Source organism: Marmota marmota, unplaced genomic scaffold (genome assembly GCF_001458135.2).
Source record: "Marmota marmota marmota unplaced genomic scaffold, marMar, whole genome shotgun sequence".
NCBI lineage: Eukaryota > Metazoa > Chordata > Mammalia > Rodentia > Sciuridae > Marmota > Marmota marmota.
This window is the reverse complement of record NW_025999949.1, coordinates 29,560,866-29,579,422: the sequence shown is the minus strand read 5'-3', so window position 1 is coordinate 29,579,422 and position 18,557 is coordinate 29,560,866. Positions and strand designations below refer to the sequence as shown.

General features: G+C 55.1%; 1 protein-coding gene across 1 annotated transcript in view; it reads right to left on the bottom strand.

Annotated features, from left to right (window-relative positions):
* The window catches only part of Ccn4 (cellular communication network factor 4), a 27,891-nt gene that overhangs the window by 7,039 nt on the left and 2,295 nt on the right, over positions 1 to 18,557 (bottom strand). Inside the window, exons 2-3 of the mRNA XM_015486300.2 lie at positions 7,978 to 8,257; positions 1,725 to 1,985 (exon numbers count right to left, since the gene is read on the bottom strand). Of these exons, the coding sequence (XP_015341786.1) occupies positions 1,725 to 1,985; positions 7,978 to 8,257 (541 nt within the window). The remainder of the gene's footprint in view (positions 1 to 1,724; positions 1,986 to 7,977; positions 8,258 to 18,557) is intronic.

Here is an 18,557-nt window from a genome sequence, read left to right as displayed (position 1 = left end):
GGGGGGGGGGGGCAGCTGGAGAGGGAAGATAAGCAGGAGAGAAGCGGATCAAGAAGGGAAGCTGTGTCTACACTCGGGCCCCAGCTCCTGGGTGCAGGCCTCCCTCCCCCACGAGACGCAGGAATGAACGAGTATGGGGGCGGGGATGTCAACAGAGGGAAAGCTCACAGAGAGGGCAGGGCTGGGCTGAGGGGGGCTGCGGGCATCTTGGGGGTGGTGAGAAAGGATCTGCCTAGAGGATAAGAGGGCTTTGGTTTCTGGGTCACCTCCGCAGCGCTGCAGGGGCTGTGTTTGTGCTGTCGTAATGGGGTCACTAGACCACAAGTGGCGGACAGCCTCTGCCCCCCTCCACCCCCCAGTGACTCTTCTGTGACCCTGCTGAGGGGGGCTGTGTGGGACAGCTGCTCTGACACCCTGGGTCTGCTCGGGACCAGGCTTTCCCTGCTGCCTCTCCCACCTACAGGGACCCGCTCCTGAGCCGGGCAGCTCTGTCCCCAGTTGGCAACCCTGGGATGTTCTGGATGATCACAACTTCTGGGTGGGGGTTGCTACAGACATCCAGAGGCCGGGACACGGGGACAGCCTACGCCCTTGCACAGCCCCCACCATAAGGAAGGAGTTCTGCTGCCCCAAGGGCCATCAGGGCTGAGACACGAACACTCTCACGCACTTAGGGGTTTTACTTTGTACCCACTACACTTGCAACTCCTGACCCCATTTCCAGTTTTCACTGCTCCATGTCCCCTTGCTCAGGAGGCTCTGTCCTCCAGCAGCGTCCCCTCCTGTCTCGCATGGCGCCAAGCCCTCGGGTTTTCTCTGATGTTCTTCTCCTCATCTCTTCTTCTGAGAACCTCTCAAAGCTCAACCTCCGCAGACCTCTGCCCCAGGCCCTCTGTGTCTGTCTGTGTCGTGTCCTTGGGCCCTGCCGCCCTGCCACCCTGCCCTCAGCAGCCCCCTGAGAGGGCTCTCTGCCCACCCTCCCCCTCCCAGCCGGCCCCAGCCTCTCTCACATCCCCTCACAGCGGGCAGAGCTCTCCCACCAGAGGTGCCCAGTCTCTTCTGTTCTCTCCTCAGCAGTGACAAGTCTCAGGAGTCACCTCTACCCCCTCTCCCTCTCCCCCACAGTGATGCATATCAAGTCCTCGGTCTACTCCAGCCAAGCCGACCTCCCTGCCTTGACTCCCACCGCCCAGCTCAGAGCCTCACTAGCCACCCACCCACAGGACCCTGGCCCTGGCCTAGGCTCCAGGAGACAGCGGTAAAACACACAGACCCATCCCTGCCTCTCTCTCCTCTTCTCTGGCTTACCTGGCTCAGCCTGCCCACCCATCCTCCATAGCTGGGGACCTCAAGACACCTTGAAGCCTCAAGGAGGCCCACGCCTCTGCCCTGGTACCTGCCACTCAGGCCTCCCTTCCCAGGGCTTTCACCCTGCCTCCAGTGCCCCCCAGCACTCAGGTAGGATAATAAGGGTTTACCTGTGAAAACACTTTGTTCTTTAGGAAGCTTACAAAGTGCTTCCTCTTTTTATATTGCGAGAATCCCAGCATAAAAATCTTAATTTCCATTTTACAAGTGGGGACCTATGGCCCCAGGGAGGAGTGACTTCCTAAAGACACAATCAGTGAGTTCTGAATTGGACAGTGGGCGCCCGGAGCCATTCACAGGCAGGGGGGTCTGTGACCCGCCACCCCAGGTCTGGCCCCTGCCGGGCCCGCACCTACCCGAGGCACTGGTGTCCCGCAGCGTGGTCTTGCGTGGCCTCATGGCGTCGTCCTCGCACACCCACTGCTCGCAGCACTGGTCCTGCAAGTTCACCCGCCGCGGGCGGCGGCACCAGAGGCGCGGGGGCCGAGTGCTGAGGCAGAGGGGCGTGCAGCCCACCGCGCCGTCGATGCAAGTGCAGTTGTACTTGCAGTTGGGCTGGAAGGACTCCCCGTTGAGGTAGCGCACCCCGTCCAGCACGCAGCCCACGCCGACCACCTCTGCAAACACAGCCAGCGGCCAGGTCAGGCCCAGGAGGCACAGGGCTCTGGGCCAGGGCTGCCTGTGTGGCCCGGGCTCTGCTGGACCCTCCGAGCTCAGGCTCATGGTGCCAGAGCACGGGGAGCTGTCCAGGGTGGGCACACCCGGAGAGCAGGGGCGGGAGAGGACTGAGGACCTGGGGTGTGAGGGGGTCTTTAGCTGCGGCTAGCACCCCTAAGGGACCAGCGCTGCGGTGAGAGGGTACAGACCCAGAGGGACAGGGCGGCTTGCTCCCTGTGGCATCGACACACAGCCTGGTCCTGGTCCAAAGGGTCGTGTGCTGAGAGGGCAGACATGCAGGCAAGCAGAACACCGAAACCCAGTTCCCTCTTCAGGGCTGACGTATGGAGGGGCTTAGGTACCGTATCCCTCCGCCCGGGGAAGAGTGCGGCGGGAGGGATGGATGGGGAACAGCTTGAATCGAAACCGGGTGGGCCGGGAGGCCTCAATGAGCCGAGGATGGTTCTGCCAAGACCAAAGGAGGGCAGGTGTGAGTCAGCCCAGGTGCTGGGGGAGGAGCTTCAGGAAGGAAGGGCTCACACCACAGGTGGGAGGAAGCAGGGGTGCAGGAGGGACAGGGGAAGATAGAGGATGGGGAGAAGGAGATCAGGCTTCCTTGGAGGCCCAGGGGAGAATGCAGAGCAGTTACAGCCTAGAACCACGCTGTACACACAGTCGGTGTTTGATAAGTAACTTTCACGAATGGCGTGAATTATGCTTCACAAGAACCTGTGTGGTACCGAGCAGAGAACAGAGAAAAGAGGGGTGAAGGGCAGCATGGGAGGCCCGCCCAGCCCTGGCAAGAGGCAGGAGTGAGTGGTGACTGGAACCAGGGAGGGCCATGGCCATGAGAAGGGCTCCGCGTGTTGGTGGAGGGGTGTGAGGAGCAGGCTCCCTGGAAGGCGAGGTGCTCTCTGTCCTCCTTGGAGGAGCAGGGTTTGAGGTAGGCCGATTTGAGCCTTGATGTGAGTGTCGGGGTTGGCATCTGAGTAGCCGTGGAGATGGCCATGAACCTGGACTTCTGGGAGGGTTTTGTGGGCTGCGGGGCCAGAAGTCATGCTTGATGCCATTTGCTGCCTGAGAACAGAGTCCCCAGGCAGTAAGGAGCCCATCAGGGGAGGAATGTGCAGCCTGCCTGTGGTTCTGTCCTGTCCCTGGTTCTGCTAGGGAGGGGTGTCCATAGTCATCATCCTCTATCCAGTGTGGGGCCTGGGTCTCCTCTGCGGCAGGCGTGGGAGTTATTTCTCCTAGAGGGAAGCACATCATCACTGTCACTGTTACCTACAGCAAGACCACCTCAACGAGGTGCAGTCCCCTCCCCAAGGGGACCAGAATGAGAAGTGGGTTGGGTGCGCACGAGTCTTGCTGGCTGCTGTTTTCCAGGGAGTGGTCACACAGGGGGGAGGAGCAGTGAGGCAGGACTCCAATATGTCCTGGCCATCTGGTCTGGTGCCAGGTACCCCCAGGGTGTGACCTCATTCAGGTCTCCCAATGACTTCATCAGAGAGTTTTATTTTCTTCATTTGCAGACAGGAAAGGTCCAGGAGGCCAAGTGCTTCATTTGCTCAAGGTCAGGAAGCTGTGAATGAGAGAGCTGGGACTGCAGCCCCGTGGCTCTGACCCCACAGCCCTTTCCTTCCACCAGGCGAGGAGAGGGAATGGGAAAGGAAGAAGAGCATGCCCACAAGAGGGGACAGGAGCGCGTTGTTCAGCTTTGCACTGAGTCACCCTGACCGAGCCACCCGCTCCAGGAAGAAGATTGCAAGTGTCTGTGTGGGTGAGTGTGTGGAGGGAAACTGTATGTATGTGTGTGTGACTCTGACTCTGTGTGTGTAGGTGTGTGTGTTATGGGAGGGTGAGTGTGTTTCAATGTGTATAGAGTAAGTGTGAGTGTGGGGGTATGAATGTGACTGGGACTGTGTGAATGTGTAGGTATGTGTTATGAGGGTGTGAGTGTGAGTGTGTCAGGGTTGTATGGGTGTGTGTGTGAAAGTGAGTGTGCATTTGACTATGTGTGTATCAGGGGTGTGAGTGTGTGAGAGGGCAGTGTGAGTGTGTGTGATTATGTGTGGGGGTGGTGTGGGCATGGGTGTGTGTAGGTGTATGCTAGTGCATGTGTGTGAGACTCTGTGAACAGGAGTGTGAATGTGTGTGAGTGTGTGTATGGTGTGTGAGGGGTGTGTAAGAGTGTGTGTGAGTCTGTGAGTGTGGGTGAGAGTGAGTGTGGGGATGGCGAGTGCAGGTGAGACTGAGGCTCCGCCCCCGTGGGGGACTCTGGGGGAAGGCAGCGGGGCAGGCCTGGCCTTGCACAGAGATTCTGCACCGGTGGCTCCCTGGGACCAGCACAGGCACCTAGGGAACTGTGGGTGCCCAGCCCATGACATGGAATCTGAGGGGGACCTCCATGTTTGGCTTATGTTATCCTCGGTGTTTTTGAATCCAGTTTGTAGCCAAGGTTGACAACCACTATGTCTGGAAGGTTCCCTGGTCTCCTTGGACCTGTGGGTGGGGAAGTGGGGGGAGTTGCTGCCAGCTGTGATGAGCCGACCCCGGTGGAGATGGGGTGTGCAGTGGCTGTGGGTGACCCATCCCCAGATGTGGGGACTCAACCCAGCCACCCAGAGAGGTGGTGCTCTTGGTCATTTCCAGGAAATGGAGACTTCAAAGGCTAGGTAACTTGCCTAAGCCCTTGTTAGTACTTATTTACTAGTACTAGCTAGTACCAGGTAACAGGTGGGATCCCACCTAGGTTGGCCAGCTCCAAAGACCATGTCTGCCTTTACTGTTCCCTCGCCTCAGACTGGGGCCGGGGCCAGGACTGGAACCAGAGCTGTCCCTCCTCTGATTATGACCCCAGACAGGACAGAGATGACTTCTGAAAAGGCCAGTCAAACAAAGCAAAACCAAGAGCGCTGTCCTGTGGGCGGATGCATATTCCCTTTTTCCTCCTGGCTCCCGAGGTTGGTTTCCTCAAGCCCCCGAGTGACGTGCCCACAGACACGTAGCTAGCCAGCAGCGGGGGGCCAGGGCGGAAACCCCAGCCGGTGCCTGTGAACATCATGATGCTTCCACCAACCACCCTGCCCTCAGGCTGACCCAGCCGCATTAGATGCAGTGTTTGTGCAACCGAAATAGCCAAGCGGGCTAACTCAGAGGTCACGCTCTGCCCGCGGGGGCATTTAGCTTGGCCCACCGAGTGTTTTTAAAAAACATTCTGAATGTCTTGCCAACTTATACACACTACACAAATCGAGACTTCTGGGTTTTCTTGAAAACTGAGCAGACTGGACAAGACCAAGCTCACATTTCCCCCGGCCACCAGGGCTGAGGTCCCCGGGGGGTGACCTCAGACAGCCAAAGCTGGCAGCTGGCAGTTTGCCATGGCCCCGCCCATCCTCTCTGAGTGCCAGCTTCGCACTGGCTCATTTTTATGACCTGCCTCATCCTGACATAATTACATGAACACCTCCAAAGGCAGATGCGTCTCATCCTAGGACCCTCTGCTGGCTGAGCTGACCCTGGTGGGAGGGTCTGTTGGACCAGAGTTTTCCTTCTCTCTGGCTCAGAGGTGTCGTCCTCTCTATGCTTTCAGCCTGGCTTCTCTTCTTTCTTGCATTGGGTTTCAGAAGGTCCTACACTGCAGCAGTGTTTCTAGGACAAGAGTCAGTAGAACATTAGTGAGTTGGTGTGTGTGTCTGTGTGAGTGTGTATGGGTTTGCATGTGATGTGTTATATACATATGTATTATATACATAATGTGTGTGTGTGTGTGTGTGCATATGTGTGGTGAAAGTGGAGAATAAAGTACCTGAGCAAAATATCTCAGTATTCAAATAAGTTTATAATGAAAAAGGCCTCTTGTCGCAGCTCCTTTGGGACTTGACAATGAACATGAACATTCCAAGCCCCTGAAGTTCCGTGGCACCTGTTTAACTTTATTCCAGTGTCTGCAAACCTACACGTCCAGATAAGCCTTGATAATGGTGAGACCCAATCAAATCTTCTCAGGACCACAGTTTCTGTTTGTTTGTTTTCCAAAATAAATGGCAAGGAAATACATAAAAGGCTCATGGTGGCAGGGAGCCCAGAGGCGGGAGCAGGTGCAGGCAGGACCTGAGATGTACAGGCAGGAGGAGGGGTGGGGCAGGGGGCTTCCAGGCCCTGGTGGAAGAGGCAAGCGGGAGAGGCAGCCTCTGGATCCAGGAGAGAAGGCTTACAAAGCTTTGATGCCTGGTAATTGACAAGATTGTAGTACAGCTCCAGGGATTAGTACAATGGCCAAGAACTGAATTGCCCTTTGAGTGACCTTGAAGAATAATGGAGAGGAATTATGAGACAGTCTCATATAACTCTAGGCGGCTCTAGCACAAGGAGGCTGGGCCAGTTTCCCCTCCTAGTTTGTGTGTTAGCCATCAGTCTTGAACTTCAGCATCCCTGAGAAACACCTGGTACAGATTCCCATCTCTGCTTCCAAAGGATGTGATTCAGTAAGTCTGGACTGGGATCAGGAATAAATATCTGAATCAATATGTTGGATGCTTCTGTACAGGTCAGGTCGAAAGTTCTCTTTGAACACATTGTTTTGTGGAACTGTTAATGAGTCTCAGTAAAAGAGGAAAGACTGGAAGGATAGAGGAAGCAGAGGGGGCTACTTGCAAAAGTCAAGACATGTCTTGTAATGAAAGTTGAAAACAAACTAATGATCAAACGAGAAAAGTGCCATAAATTAACCACGAGGGTTGGACAGGATTGCGTGACTAGAAATTATGTGCATAGCCCTCACCATCAACCCACCTCAGGAAGTGTAATGTGCTATCTGGGGATAAGAGACTGTACTGTGTGTGAATATGTGATGGGCTGTATGTGGAGTTGTAATTATGGGGAAGTCTTGATTCAGCACTAAGGGAAGAAGGGAGTTCTTGGATTTATGAGAGTCCATAGAACTCTTCAGAAGTTAGGCTGCTGTGGCATGATGGTTAAGTACCTTTCTTCATCCTGCTAGGACATGTACCATGGACAATGCTTACATGAGTCAAATTAAGGAAGTGCAAGTCCAGAAGTAGGTCAGAAAGCCCTAGAGAGGCAGTCTCTGAAAACAAGATAGAGCAGGGTACCCACAGTGGAGCAAACACTTGAAGAGCAAACAAATACACGAGGATGATGTAAAGACTAAGAGCAAAGAAAAAAGCAAAGGCAATTAGAAACTCCAGGAAACACTCCAGGCATTGTAAAACAGAAATTCAATCAAGTACTGTAGTGAGCGTTATTCCCATACTCATAATATTAAAAATACTAATTATTGTATACCCCCAAATTATGGCAATGACATTGAAAGAAAAGGGATGTATTAGATGACACTGAGGAGCTAAGTCATCAGTTATCATATAGGATTATAAACAAATCATCCAAAATTGACATATCAGTCCAGTTAAAATACAGAAGAAGGCATGAGTCACTCAGTGGAAAATACAAGAAAGTTAAAAGTGACTGTAAGTAACCCAGAGAACGTGGTTGGTAGGAAGGGGTGGTTGCAGGCTGCTGGTTTTTATTATTTCAAGCCTACTGGATTTAACCACATTATTTTAATTTATAACATTACTAAACGATGAGGTGCTCTGAAGTGACCTGACATCCCTTGGGATGGTGCCACCCACTAAGAGAACAGGTCTTCCCTGGGGAAACTCCTTACCAGAGAAGGATGTTTCCAGACTGAGAAGGGAGCAAGGAGTCAAGGTGTAGAGATGAAAGGCACATGGGCATCGCCCTCTCCCCAGGAGGGACCTGCCCTGTGGCTTCTCACCAGGGGCTGGGCTGGGCTGGGCTGGGGGTGCCTCCTGCCAAGCTGAGGCCTGGCCAGATGAATGGCTGCCTGCAAGTGTGCCAAGGGCGAGGGGCCCCGGGCCAGAGCTGGGGTCCTGGGGCCAGGTGGAAGGTACGGAGGCTCTCACTTACGTGCACACACTCCTATTGCGTACCTCGGGCGGTCCCCACTGTAGTCGCAGTAGAGGCCCCGGTGGGGGTCACAGACAGCAGCCTCTGTGCAGTTGTCCCCAAGCTGTTGGGCACATATCTTACAGCACTCACAGCCGTCTGTGATCAGACTGACCCCCAGTGGGCAGCGGGGTGGGGATGGCGGGCACTCACACGGCCACTTGCAGAATTGAGGGCTCGCCGTTGTGTCTTCCAGCGGCCCTGGGGTGAAGGTCATGGCTGTGGGGGCCGGAACGAGGGCCTGTGGGGGAAAGGCAGCAGTGAGGGGGGCTGCTGAGGAGCAGGTAGAAGCCCTAAGGCCCTGCCACCACCTTCCCATCTTCACAGTGTCGGAATTTAATAGACTTTCCACCTTGCATTTGATAGTTAAGCGTCTCTTTCCTTTTCAATAAAATAAGGCCCAGGAGCCCAAATCTCTGAAAAGCGATGGGCCCAGGTTGGGCGTCAGCTCATGCTTGCCTTCTCTTTGACTGTCTTTCCTGTTTTCCTTTCATCCTCACACTCCCAGGGGCAGGGGAGGTGGTCTCAGGTCACAGAGGAGGGGGCCCAGTCTTTGGGCAGCTGAGGGCTTGCTGACAAGAGAGTCACTCTGCAGTGACATCATTCAAGATGCCCCGTCTTTCCTCTGCTGATTTTCTGGGTCCCAGCTGAGCCGATGACAGCTCTTTAAGCCCAGGCTGGGCCAGGGGGCCTGATATTGCCACTGGCTATCAAGAAAGGGGGCATGCTGCAGCCACAGGAACGTGATCTCAGCTCCCTGCGTCTGGATCTCCTGACCCCCCGGGGAGGTGGGCCGGGCTCAGCTGTTAGAGCAGATCCCTAGAGAAGAGTCTTCATTCTGCAGTCAGAGTGATGGGCCTCACTCCACCCCTCCCACCTGCAGCCCACCACCCGCTGTTCCCACCACCTAGTCAGCAAGTTCATCTTCACTCTGGCAAATGTACAGTGGCAAAAGGGACAGCTGAAAGGAGAAACTGCGGCCTTGACGGCTGGGCTGGTGGACAGCCCTGGTGTCTGGAGCTCTGAGCTTTCTGTGCCTCTGGGATTCTGCCCTCCCTAGCTGCCACCTGAATCCCATCTAGGCCCTTCTCTCTAGGTCCCAGAGGAGACCAAGGCCTTGGGAGGAAGAGGATGCCCTGAGGACACAGAGCAAGGGCAGGAGCTGGCTCTGCCACTTCTAGGCCACAGAGCATCCTCCAGGGCTCAACCGGACACTTGAACTCTGGGGTGAGCAGAGGTGAGGCCAGGGCTTCTGTGGGGCAGCAGGGTGGGCTCGGCTGGGCTCCAGGGTCTCCCTCTGTCAGAAGGGCCCGACTCTATGTGGCTTGTAAATCTGCATTTCATGGTTACAGTACAGGCCGTGATGTGGGTTATTCACACAAATTTGTCTTCTCTTCTCGAGAAGGGAACAGACCCAAAGTGGCCATGGACATAGTCTGGGTCAAGGCCTAGACCCAAATGCCTCTCGTAACTCTACTTACCCACTCTTGACCTTGGCCTCCTCTGGGCTCTTTCATTCACCTAACAACCATTTCCTGAGCTAGTTATAGCTTCTCTTAAATTTTAGGCATTGGAAGATGGATTTAAGCTTTCCCTGTACTTAAGCTGATGGAGAAGCAGGCGTTAGTAGGGGTGATTTATTCAGGTGGCATTGAGTACTGTGAAAGTGACGGTCATTTGGCTTTGCTGGCTGGCTTTCTGACTCCATGGAGGGAGGCACTTCCCTGCAGGGCTGTGGCACTAGACGCCTGGCAGCTCCATGGACTCCCCTGGCCATCTCTGAGGGTCCCTGTGCTGTCAGCACTCTTTGGCAGAAGCGATGACTCCTTCCTGCCCTAAGAGCCAGGTTGGTTGGAGCTGGTCTCGGCCCTGGGTTGGTGGACTTGCTGAGGGCAGGGTCTGGGCCCTGCTTCTGCCGTGTGCCTGAAACACAAGGTGGCACACAGAAGTGCTCCCCAGGGACCTGCTGAGGAAGGGATGGCTACGGGATTGCTGACCTCAAACAGCTAGAGTGTCACTTGATATTCAATATGTCATGTCCTGCACCTCTCCTCTCAGCACTGAGAGTCTATAAATGAACATGGGACCTGACACAGTCACACATGAACTTTCAGAGTAATCTGGGCACAATAATATCTGCCCCAGGAGCTGTTGGGAGGGTGGAGGGCATAAGGCATGGGGACGTGCTGGGCCTGGCCTATGATATACTGAAGGCACAGCCCCTGCCCTGATGCAGTTGTGCATCCCTCCTTCCTGGTGCCCAGCACAGGGATAGGATACAGACTGGGCTGGAGCAGGACGTGAGCTGGTGGGTACCCACTCCATGGGGTCTCCACATCAAGTTGCAAATTCCCCAGAAAAAGCTCCCTTCCCAGGTAAGTGCATGAAGACCCCCCGAGGCACGCAGCAGATTACAGAGCTACAGGAAACCTTCCCTGGGGCTAGGCAGGTGGCTTAAGGGATCCCGTTGGATGGCTGGGCTCCCGGGTCCTCTGACCTAGCCTTTGCTGTTGGCACCACCTAGTGGTCGCAGGCTCCCAGACAGTCCAGGCGGAAGGAAGGCCCTCCACAGCTGTGCAGTGCTGGGGACCCTCCCAGTCCCACTGCCTTGCCAGCATGGAGATCCTGGGCATTTGGCTGCAGGTCACAAGTAGTCCAGACTCCTGAGAACCAATCAACCCCACCCCATGTGCACAGAGGAAAACAGGGCTGCATGCGGATCCTGCCATGCAGGGCTGACAGCTTGGCGGGGGTTATGTTCATGGGGTGTGTACATGGGGTGTTTTATGGGAGTGCACATTAGGGTGTGTGACATGGGTGTGTATATTAGGGTGTATACATGTGGTATGTACATGGGGTGTATAGATTGAGGTTTGTACATAGAGTGTATACATGAGTGTGTACATTGGGGAGGGTACATAGGGTATGTGCATGGGGCATGTATACTGGGGTGTGTACACATAGTGTGTACATGAGGGTGTGCATAGAGGTCCCCAGGATCTTCTAAACGGTTCTTTCATTGTGCAGGCTGGATCTGTTACTCAAACTCTAGGACACTCCTCTGGGCCCTTGTTCCCTCTTACCAGGCTCTCATTTTCCCTGGGGATTGGACCCCACCCCTGCTCTCCCAGCCACAGGCATGAATATGCCCAAACCCTGACCATTTCCCCAAGAGTCCTGACTGCCACAGTGTCTGTGGAGCAGGTGGGAGACTGATCTTTGCAAACACACTGCCACTTGGGCCCTAGTGGAAAATCATGGCAGAGAGAATGTTGTCAGGGGAAAGTCAGAGGAAGAAGAAAGCAGCCTGAGTCCTTCCAAGTTGAAACTGTTCACATGAAACCTCTTTTATGATGAGCTTCTGGAATCGGACCCTCCGCAGACACCACTGGGCTTATGGGGAAGACAAGATGGATTGATGACTCTAAGATGCTTCCCGAGCATGCCCAGGGCTGGCTTGGTCACGGCGTGTCCTGCCTAGTTCTGCCCCTGCAGGCTCCGGCCACACCCCTACCCTGCCCACCCCACCCAGGCTCCTCCTCATCCTGCCTCTTGATTCTCAGCGTCCCCTCCACTACCCAGGTCGGCTGATCCCAAACAGAACCAAAGTGCAGCAGCGGTTCCCAGACTTTCCTGTACCTTAGAACCACCCTGGAGCTTCATTACACACCCATGCCCACTCGCTTTCCCAGAGATCCTGACTAGGTGGCCTGGGGAGAAGCCTGGACGTTGGGATCTTTTCAGCTGGTTCTGAAGGCAGCAAAGTTTGAGAACCACTGACCTATGGAACCTGCTAAATGGATCCCACCTTGCACACCAGGCTTCAGGTGGACCTCTGCCGTCCTCCGGCTCAGAGCCTGCACACTAACAAGCAACCCTTGGATTCTCACAGGAGAGGGAGGAGTCACTGCCTCAGTTGGCAGAGGGGAGGGAGGAGGTAAGGCTGCAGCTCACCTCCTTTTAAACATTTGACTTTTGGACAACCAACACTTTTGTGCCTTACCCCCGACAGCCTAAGGCTGACCCCAGCACAGTCCTGCAGAGCTGTGGTGCCCAAATTGCTCTGCGGTTCCTCGGGCCTTGTGCTGCTTAGTAAGCAGGCCCTGCGCAGATAATTGAAGATCATGTGTTTTCCCTTGATGTTTTGTAAAATGCATAAAAAATGGAAGGAAAGAAAAAGGAGTAGCTCCCAAGATAAGTCCCTTAAGTGCCACATATTTAACCCCTCTGGACTAAAGGTAATCCCCAGGTGGGTTAAAAGCCGTGAATTGATTCCTGCAGTCATACTCACTGGGCACACTTAAGCTGATTTCCACTGAGAAGGAACAGAAATAGAGCCCCAGTAAGAAATCCTGCCTTTGTCTTTTGAGATGATATTTAAAGGCGAGAGGTAACCATGGGTTTTATAGTGTATTTCAGCTCTCTGAAAATGGACCTGGAAACAAGTATACAATGTGACCTTCATGCATGAGGGCTAGTGCATCATTATGTACTTGCCTGGTGGTGGGCATGGGGGCCACCTGGGACCTGCCATGTCCCATTAATGAGGAAGAAATGTCCCTCTCTCTTCTGAGGTGTGCGTGGTTCAATGGTGACCAGGACACAGGATGAGTGGAAGGGCAGCACTTGCCGTGAGAGGACCCCATGTGACAGCCCCCGACTCCACCCCTGTCAGCTCTGGGTCCTGGGCTGTGCTCACTCTCTCTGAGCTTGTTCCCCCAGCTGGAAAATGGCAGCAGTGGTGACAGCTCCTCCAGCGGCCCTCCTGAGCAGGTGCTAGTGTGGTCCCCATTTCATACGTGAGGAACCCAAGGCCCTGAGAGCTTAGTGACTGTCCCAGGGCCAGCAGCCAGGAAGTGGTATATGCTTCCTGTGTCCCTCCAGAGTCCTCGCTTGTGACGCTGCTCTACTCCTTCTCCATTCCTTCCTCCAGCTCCTTCACCCACCCACCCGGTGCTCGGTGCTCGGGTGAAGACAGGCCCTCACCTGCAGGGAGGGTTCCAACAGAGTGGAGTGGAGCCCAGGCTGCCACAGGCCCCAGAAGAGGAGAGAAGAGCCGCTGCAGGACTCTCCATGGAGAGGCTGCCCTTTCCCGCCTGTGTGGGGCCCAGCACAGGCTTCCGTGCCTGGGAACAGTAGGATGGATGGAGATCTCACCGCGGGCCTTAGAGAGGCTGCACCCAGATGCTCCACGAGGGGGCAGGGTTGAGGCAGGAATGGCCTGAAGGGCTCACAGCCTGGGCTTTCAGGAACAGGGTGCCCTGCCTCGCAGCAGTTTCTGCTCACAGCTCTACTGACGAGAGGCCTTGGGGAAGAGGGAGGTGCAGATGGCCTGGCCGCAGGGCTGCGGGCCTCAGCCCAGCCCACTGCCTGCCCTCTGCTTGCTTCTCTCATTTCCAGTTCAGGACTGAGTTGGCCACAAGGGAAGGCCACCTCTTTCCCAGCGCCTCTCAGCAGTGGGTCTGCACCTCTGCTGGGGCTGTCCTCCTGGGCTGAGAGCTTTGGGACTGACCCATCACCCAGCACTGCCAGAGCCTGCAGATCAGCTGGCAGGTCCTGGGAGCTGAAGGCTCCTGGCTGGTGGGATAAAGAAGGTTTGCTGAGATTTTTTCTAACGCAGACTGGTGAGCTTGCAGTGGGGGAAGCCGACTTTGCTCGCAGGGAGTGGTTTCTTTCCAAATCATGAGCATTCTTTCACATGTTCGTTCACTCACTTGTCCTACACAGGTGCAGCATCTGCTGCCTTCCAAGCGCAGGGCTCAGAGCTGAGGGCAGAACCACAGAGAGGGCCCTTTCCTCTGAGGGCAGGGAGAGAGCAGAAGGAAGCCAGCACAGGCTAGGGTGAGGGTGGGCACACAGCCCCTGCCACGGGCCCCAGGGCAGCCTGGGATGGTTTCACATGTTCAGAGTTTCAAGAAATCACAACAGAAGCACTGATATCTATTGAATATTCTATACTATGTATGACGATATATAGATGCTATATTTAATTATATATAGTTGTACTTGTAAGATGTATGTTTTGTATAATATAGAATATGCAATATTTTAATCTATAAGAAACAATTGTATATTACACATAGTATATAATATTAATTAAATATATCATGTATACAATCACATATACATATGCACATACAAATTTGAAATGTGTTACTTCTTTGCAAGATACATGCTCTAATATTCACAAGGTTGAGAGAATGGTATAATGAACCCCCATTCCTACCACCAGCTTTGATAACTACAACACCTGTTACTCTTGTTTCTTTTCTTGCTACCATGCATACACGTGCTTCTTTATTCTTGGAAATCTGCAAATCCTAGACATCTGTGATTTTACCTGAGGTTCTTCAGAATAGATCTTTAAAGTATGAGGAATTTTTAAAAAATTGTAACCCCCATACACTCTCACACCAATACAATGAGTTACAATTTCTTAATTGTCTCACGTTAATAGTTAATATCTGTTAACTTGAGCTGGAGCATCTACCTCCCCTCTTCTGGAGGGGACCCCGGGCTTGGGCTGACACAACAGGACGGACCTGGGAGTGGGTCCCACCAGCTTTGCTCGGAAATCTGGTGGTGTTGGAAGCGCGGATGGCGTGGGACTGTGTCCCCTCTGCCTCCTGTCACCCCACAGGGCTATGGTGGGATTTAACAAGATGGTGGCACAGCCCGTGGAGCCATGGCACACAGTAGGGCCGTCCAAGGTGGACTCCTGGGATCGTAAATGAGCTGAAGTTTGCCAGCAGCAGGACGTGGCCGCTGTGGACAGAAAGAGCTGCACAGGGCTTCCACTAGCAAAAAAAAGGGAGAGGAAGAAACTGGGATGGTGGGCAGCTCCAACCCCAAGCCATGTGGCACCACCAGGCTCTGCTGAGAACTGAAAGGACCTCGAGGACAGCACCCTTTGATCCCATGCACTTGGACATCTTGGTTTTGTTTGTGGCTTCCTACGTGCTCCTCACTGGACCTGCGTCCCTTCCCTCAGTCACAGGGCTCTGTGCGATGGGCTTCTGTGTCCATCTCAGAGAGGATAACTGCGGCCCAGGTGACAGAAGGAGCGGAAGCTGGGCAGAGGAGCTGTTTCTTGTCCCCGCTGTGTGCTGCCACCCCTGCTGATGAGCTCTGCACCACCCCTCCTGGAGCACGGGCCAAGCAGGTCTTCCTGTCCCCTTTTCTTGTCTGAGGCTCAGAGGGGAAAGCAGAACCTGCTTAGAGCTGGGGCTCCTGACCCCTAGTTCCGCCCTCAGGGACTGAGCCCGAAGCCAGCGCTTGCCACTGTCCTCTGAGCATCTGGTCCAGGCTCTCCCAGCTCCGCCCTGCCCCCAGCAGAGTCCCCCTGTCAGGAAGGGCAGTGGTCCCTGCCCTGTAAACATGCTGCCCCCCTCCCACCAGGCGCGGTCCCCTGAATCCACTCACTCCACAAGGACGCTCCCAGCCCCACGATGCACCAGCACAGACAGGGACGGCTGAGTGGGGGACATGTCGGGCCACCAGGAAAGAATGCAGGAGCAGGACTGGTGGAGGGACAGCACCAGCAAAGGCCCAAGGCTGCAGGAGCAAGAGCTGGTGTGCAGGAGGAAGGGGCGGGAGGCAGGTGGACCACGGTGGGCACAGCCAGCAGAGTGCCCGCTGGGAGGTGCTTTCGATGGCAGGAAGAGTGTGGGGGCGTGTGCAGGGCCCCCATGAGCCGGGGAGAAGACCAGAGTGACGTGCCAGGGGAGAGGCTGGGGAACCGGCTTGGGCAGGCAGAGCCGGGGCAGGGCCTGACGTGGGACCCAGGGGCCGAAGCTGCTCTCACGCTTCTTGGCTTTCTGAGGATGCAGGGCCAGAGACCAGGAGCCGCCTTGGCGGACTGACAGGGGAGACGTGGGCAGAGGGGAGAATGGGTTTGGAGAGCTTCTGGGGAGGAAGCACGTCTGGAGGGTCCTCCCAGAGCACGGCACACACCCTTCTGGGCACAAAGGCCAGTGACGCTGTCTCCAGAGACAGCAGCCTTCAGTTCCCCTGCAGAGGCTGCCCCCTGGGAGCCCTGCTGCTGTGGAATGAGGGGTCCATCCAGAACGGGCCAGTGGGCTCTGGGACTATGGCGGCAATGAGCTGCTTCTTGGCGGCCTTCTAGCCACGCAGGTGAGTCTGCCTTCTGTCCCAGGGCCGGGCTCAATCCCTGCTCTCTCCAAAATCTGTCCACTTGGGCCCCCAAGCTCCTCCCTAGCCCTGGGCAGGCTCATGGCTGGCTCCCTCCTCTCACTCCCAGACTCAAGGCAGGGGTCTTAGAGGGACCCCCTTCCTCTCCTTGGTGCCGGGCTCTGCCCTCCTCTCCCCCCGGGGCCCCTTCAAGGTGTGGCCTTCACAGTGGAGGGAGCCTGGACTTGCCTGCAGATCCCAGACCTGGGCGGGCTGATCTTATCACCTCCCCTGGAATGTCCCTTGTTCATGTTTTGAGAGGCCCAGCTTCTTTCCGATCCTGGCTCCCTCCTCCCTCCACCTCCCTCTTTGGACGATTAGAGTCAGGATGTCAGTGGTCGAGGAGAGATGATCTGAAATCCAGTGCACACAAGAATCCCGAGGGGACCAGACATGCAGGCTCCTGGGCTCTTCTTAAGAACTCAAGTGCTTTCACCATCCCTCAGTACTGAGTCCTCAGCTCCCCCCGCCCTGCAAGCGTAAAGACCCGCCTCCAATAGCCAACCTCCATGCAGGACAATGCAGACGCCCCATGGCCACGCCCCTAGAGACTGGAAACGGCTGGGGCCACCACAGGGACTGTCCATGGACAAGCAAGTGCACGACCTGTGAAAAGCACAGTCAGTGTGGAGGGCCCATCACTCTGACTCCAGCTTGAGAGGCAGACCTGACCAGAGGTGTTCTTACTATCCCGCCATCACTGTCACCACCACCATCATCACCACCATCCTCAGCATCACCACCACCATCACCATCATCACCACCATCATCACCACCATCACCACCATCACCACCACCATCATAATCACCATCACCACCACCATCATAATCACCATCATAATCACCATCANTCACCATCACCATCACCACCATCCTCACCATCATCACCACACCACCACCACCATCATTATCATCATCAACACTATCACCATCACCACCATCACCATCACCATCACCACCACCATCATCACCATCACCACCATCACCATCCTCACCACCACCATCATTATCACCATCATCATCATCACCACCACCAACAACCTCACCATCATCATCACCACCATCACCATCACTATTGCCACCATCGTCACCATCCATATTCCATTTTCCCACCCAATATCCGGGAGTGTTTACTGCCCAGTCCCAGCACTGATCCCAGGCTCGCTAGCCAGTTAGCCTGCCCCTCCTCCCACACCTGGAATGAGCCTGTGTCTGCAGCTGACTCTGGGGGTGCAGAGTGGGACTGCGTACCACACACACACACAGGCTCCTGCACTCGGATGCACCATGTTCACACACAGACACTCAGTCAGCTGCACATCTCACGCCCACTTATGGGAGGGAGTGTGGAGCCTCGCCTCACACCGTGCACTCCCCTGACCCAAGGTCTGCCTGGGCATTGCCTCCCGGGCACTTGTTTGCCCACTTCTACGCTTCTGAGAGGCCCACTCAAATGTCACGTGCTTAGACTCAGCAGTAGAGAGCTTGGTGGGCAGGGGCTTGCTGGCCCTGATTAACAGGTCCTATGTGACAGAGGGTCCTGTTGAGATGGCAGCCTGCACCCGGCCTCTCTGCTCTGAATGACATCACTCTGTCCCTCCCGTTCCACCTGTCTGGCCTGTAAACTCCTATTGGGGCAGGGACTGCCTGCATCCCACTTCTGCCCAAGTATTTAGACCAGAGAAGCTGGAAGCTGTGTGACTTGGGGCAAATTACTTAACTTCTCTGCACTTCTTTTTTTACCTCTACAAAGAAGAATGATTATGTCCCCTTAGTACTGTTGCTTAAAGAATTTAGGGGTGCTTAATGTGAATTTAAGAAATGGGAATGAGCACAGGAGCACTGGGGTGGTCTGATGTCTAGTCCCGTGCAGGACACTGGCACAGGACCTGCAGGGCTCTCCAACTGTGGACCTTTTAGCAGGTGGTGGGTGCTCAATAAATGTCAAAGGAAGGAAAGGGTAGAGAGGTGAAGTAAGTCCCACTTGTAGTCCACCACTATCATATCCTAAGTTCCCAAGGTCGCTTGGCTGTGTGTCCCTGGTCCCTGTCTGGTCCCCCACTGGACTGCTCCATCCCGACCAGCCCCTCCTCCCTCCGTGGCGGTACCTTCGTGCTCGGTTTTCATCTGATGGGCAAGTCTCCCTCACAGCTCTACTTCCTCAAGATTTTCTTGGCAATCTCGCACATTTTTTCTTCCATATGGACACTGTAAATCACTTTTTCCACTAAAATCCCCCAGGACCCTGAAGGGACTTGCACTCCCTTTACGTAGGAATCCAGGCATGGGCTCTGCTATAGAGCAGGGCGCTGGCTTCTGGGCAGAGGGAGTGTTCCCCTCCCCCTCCCCTC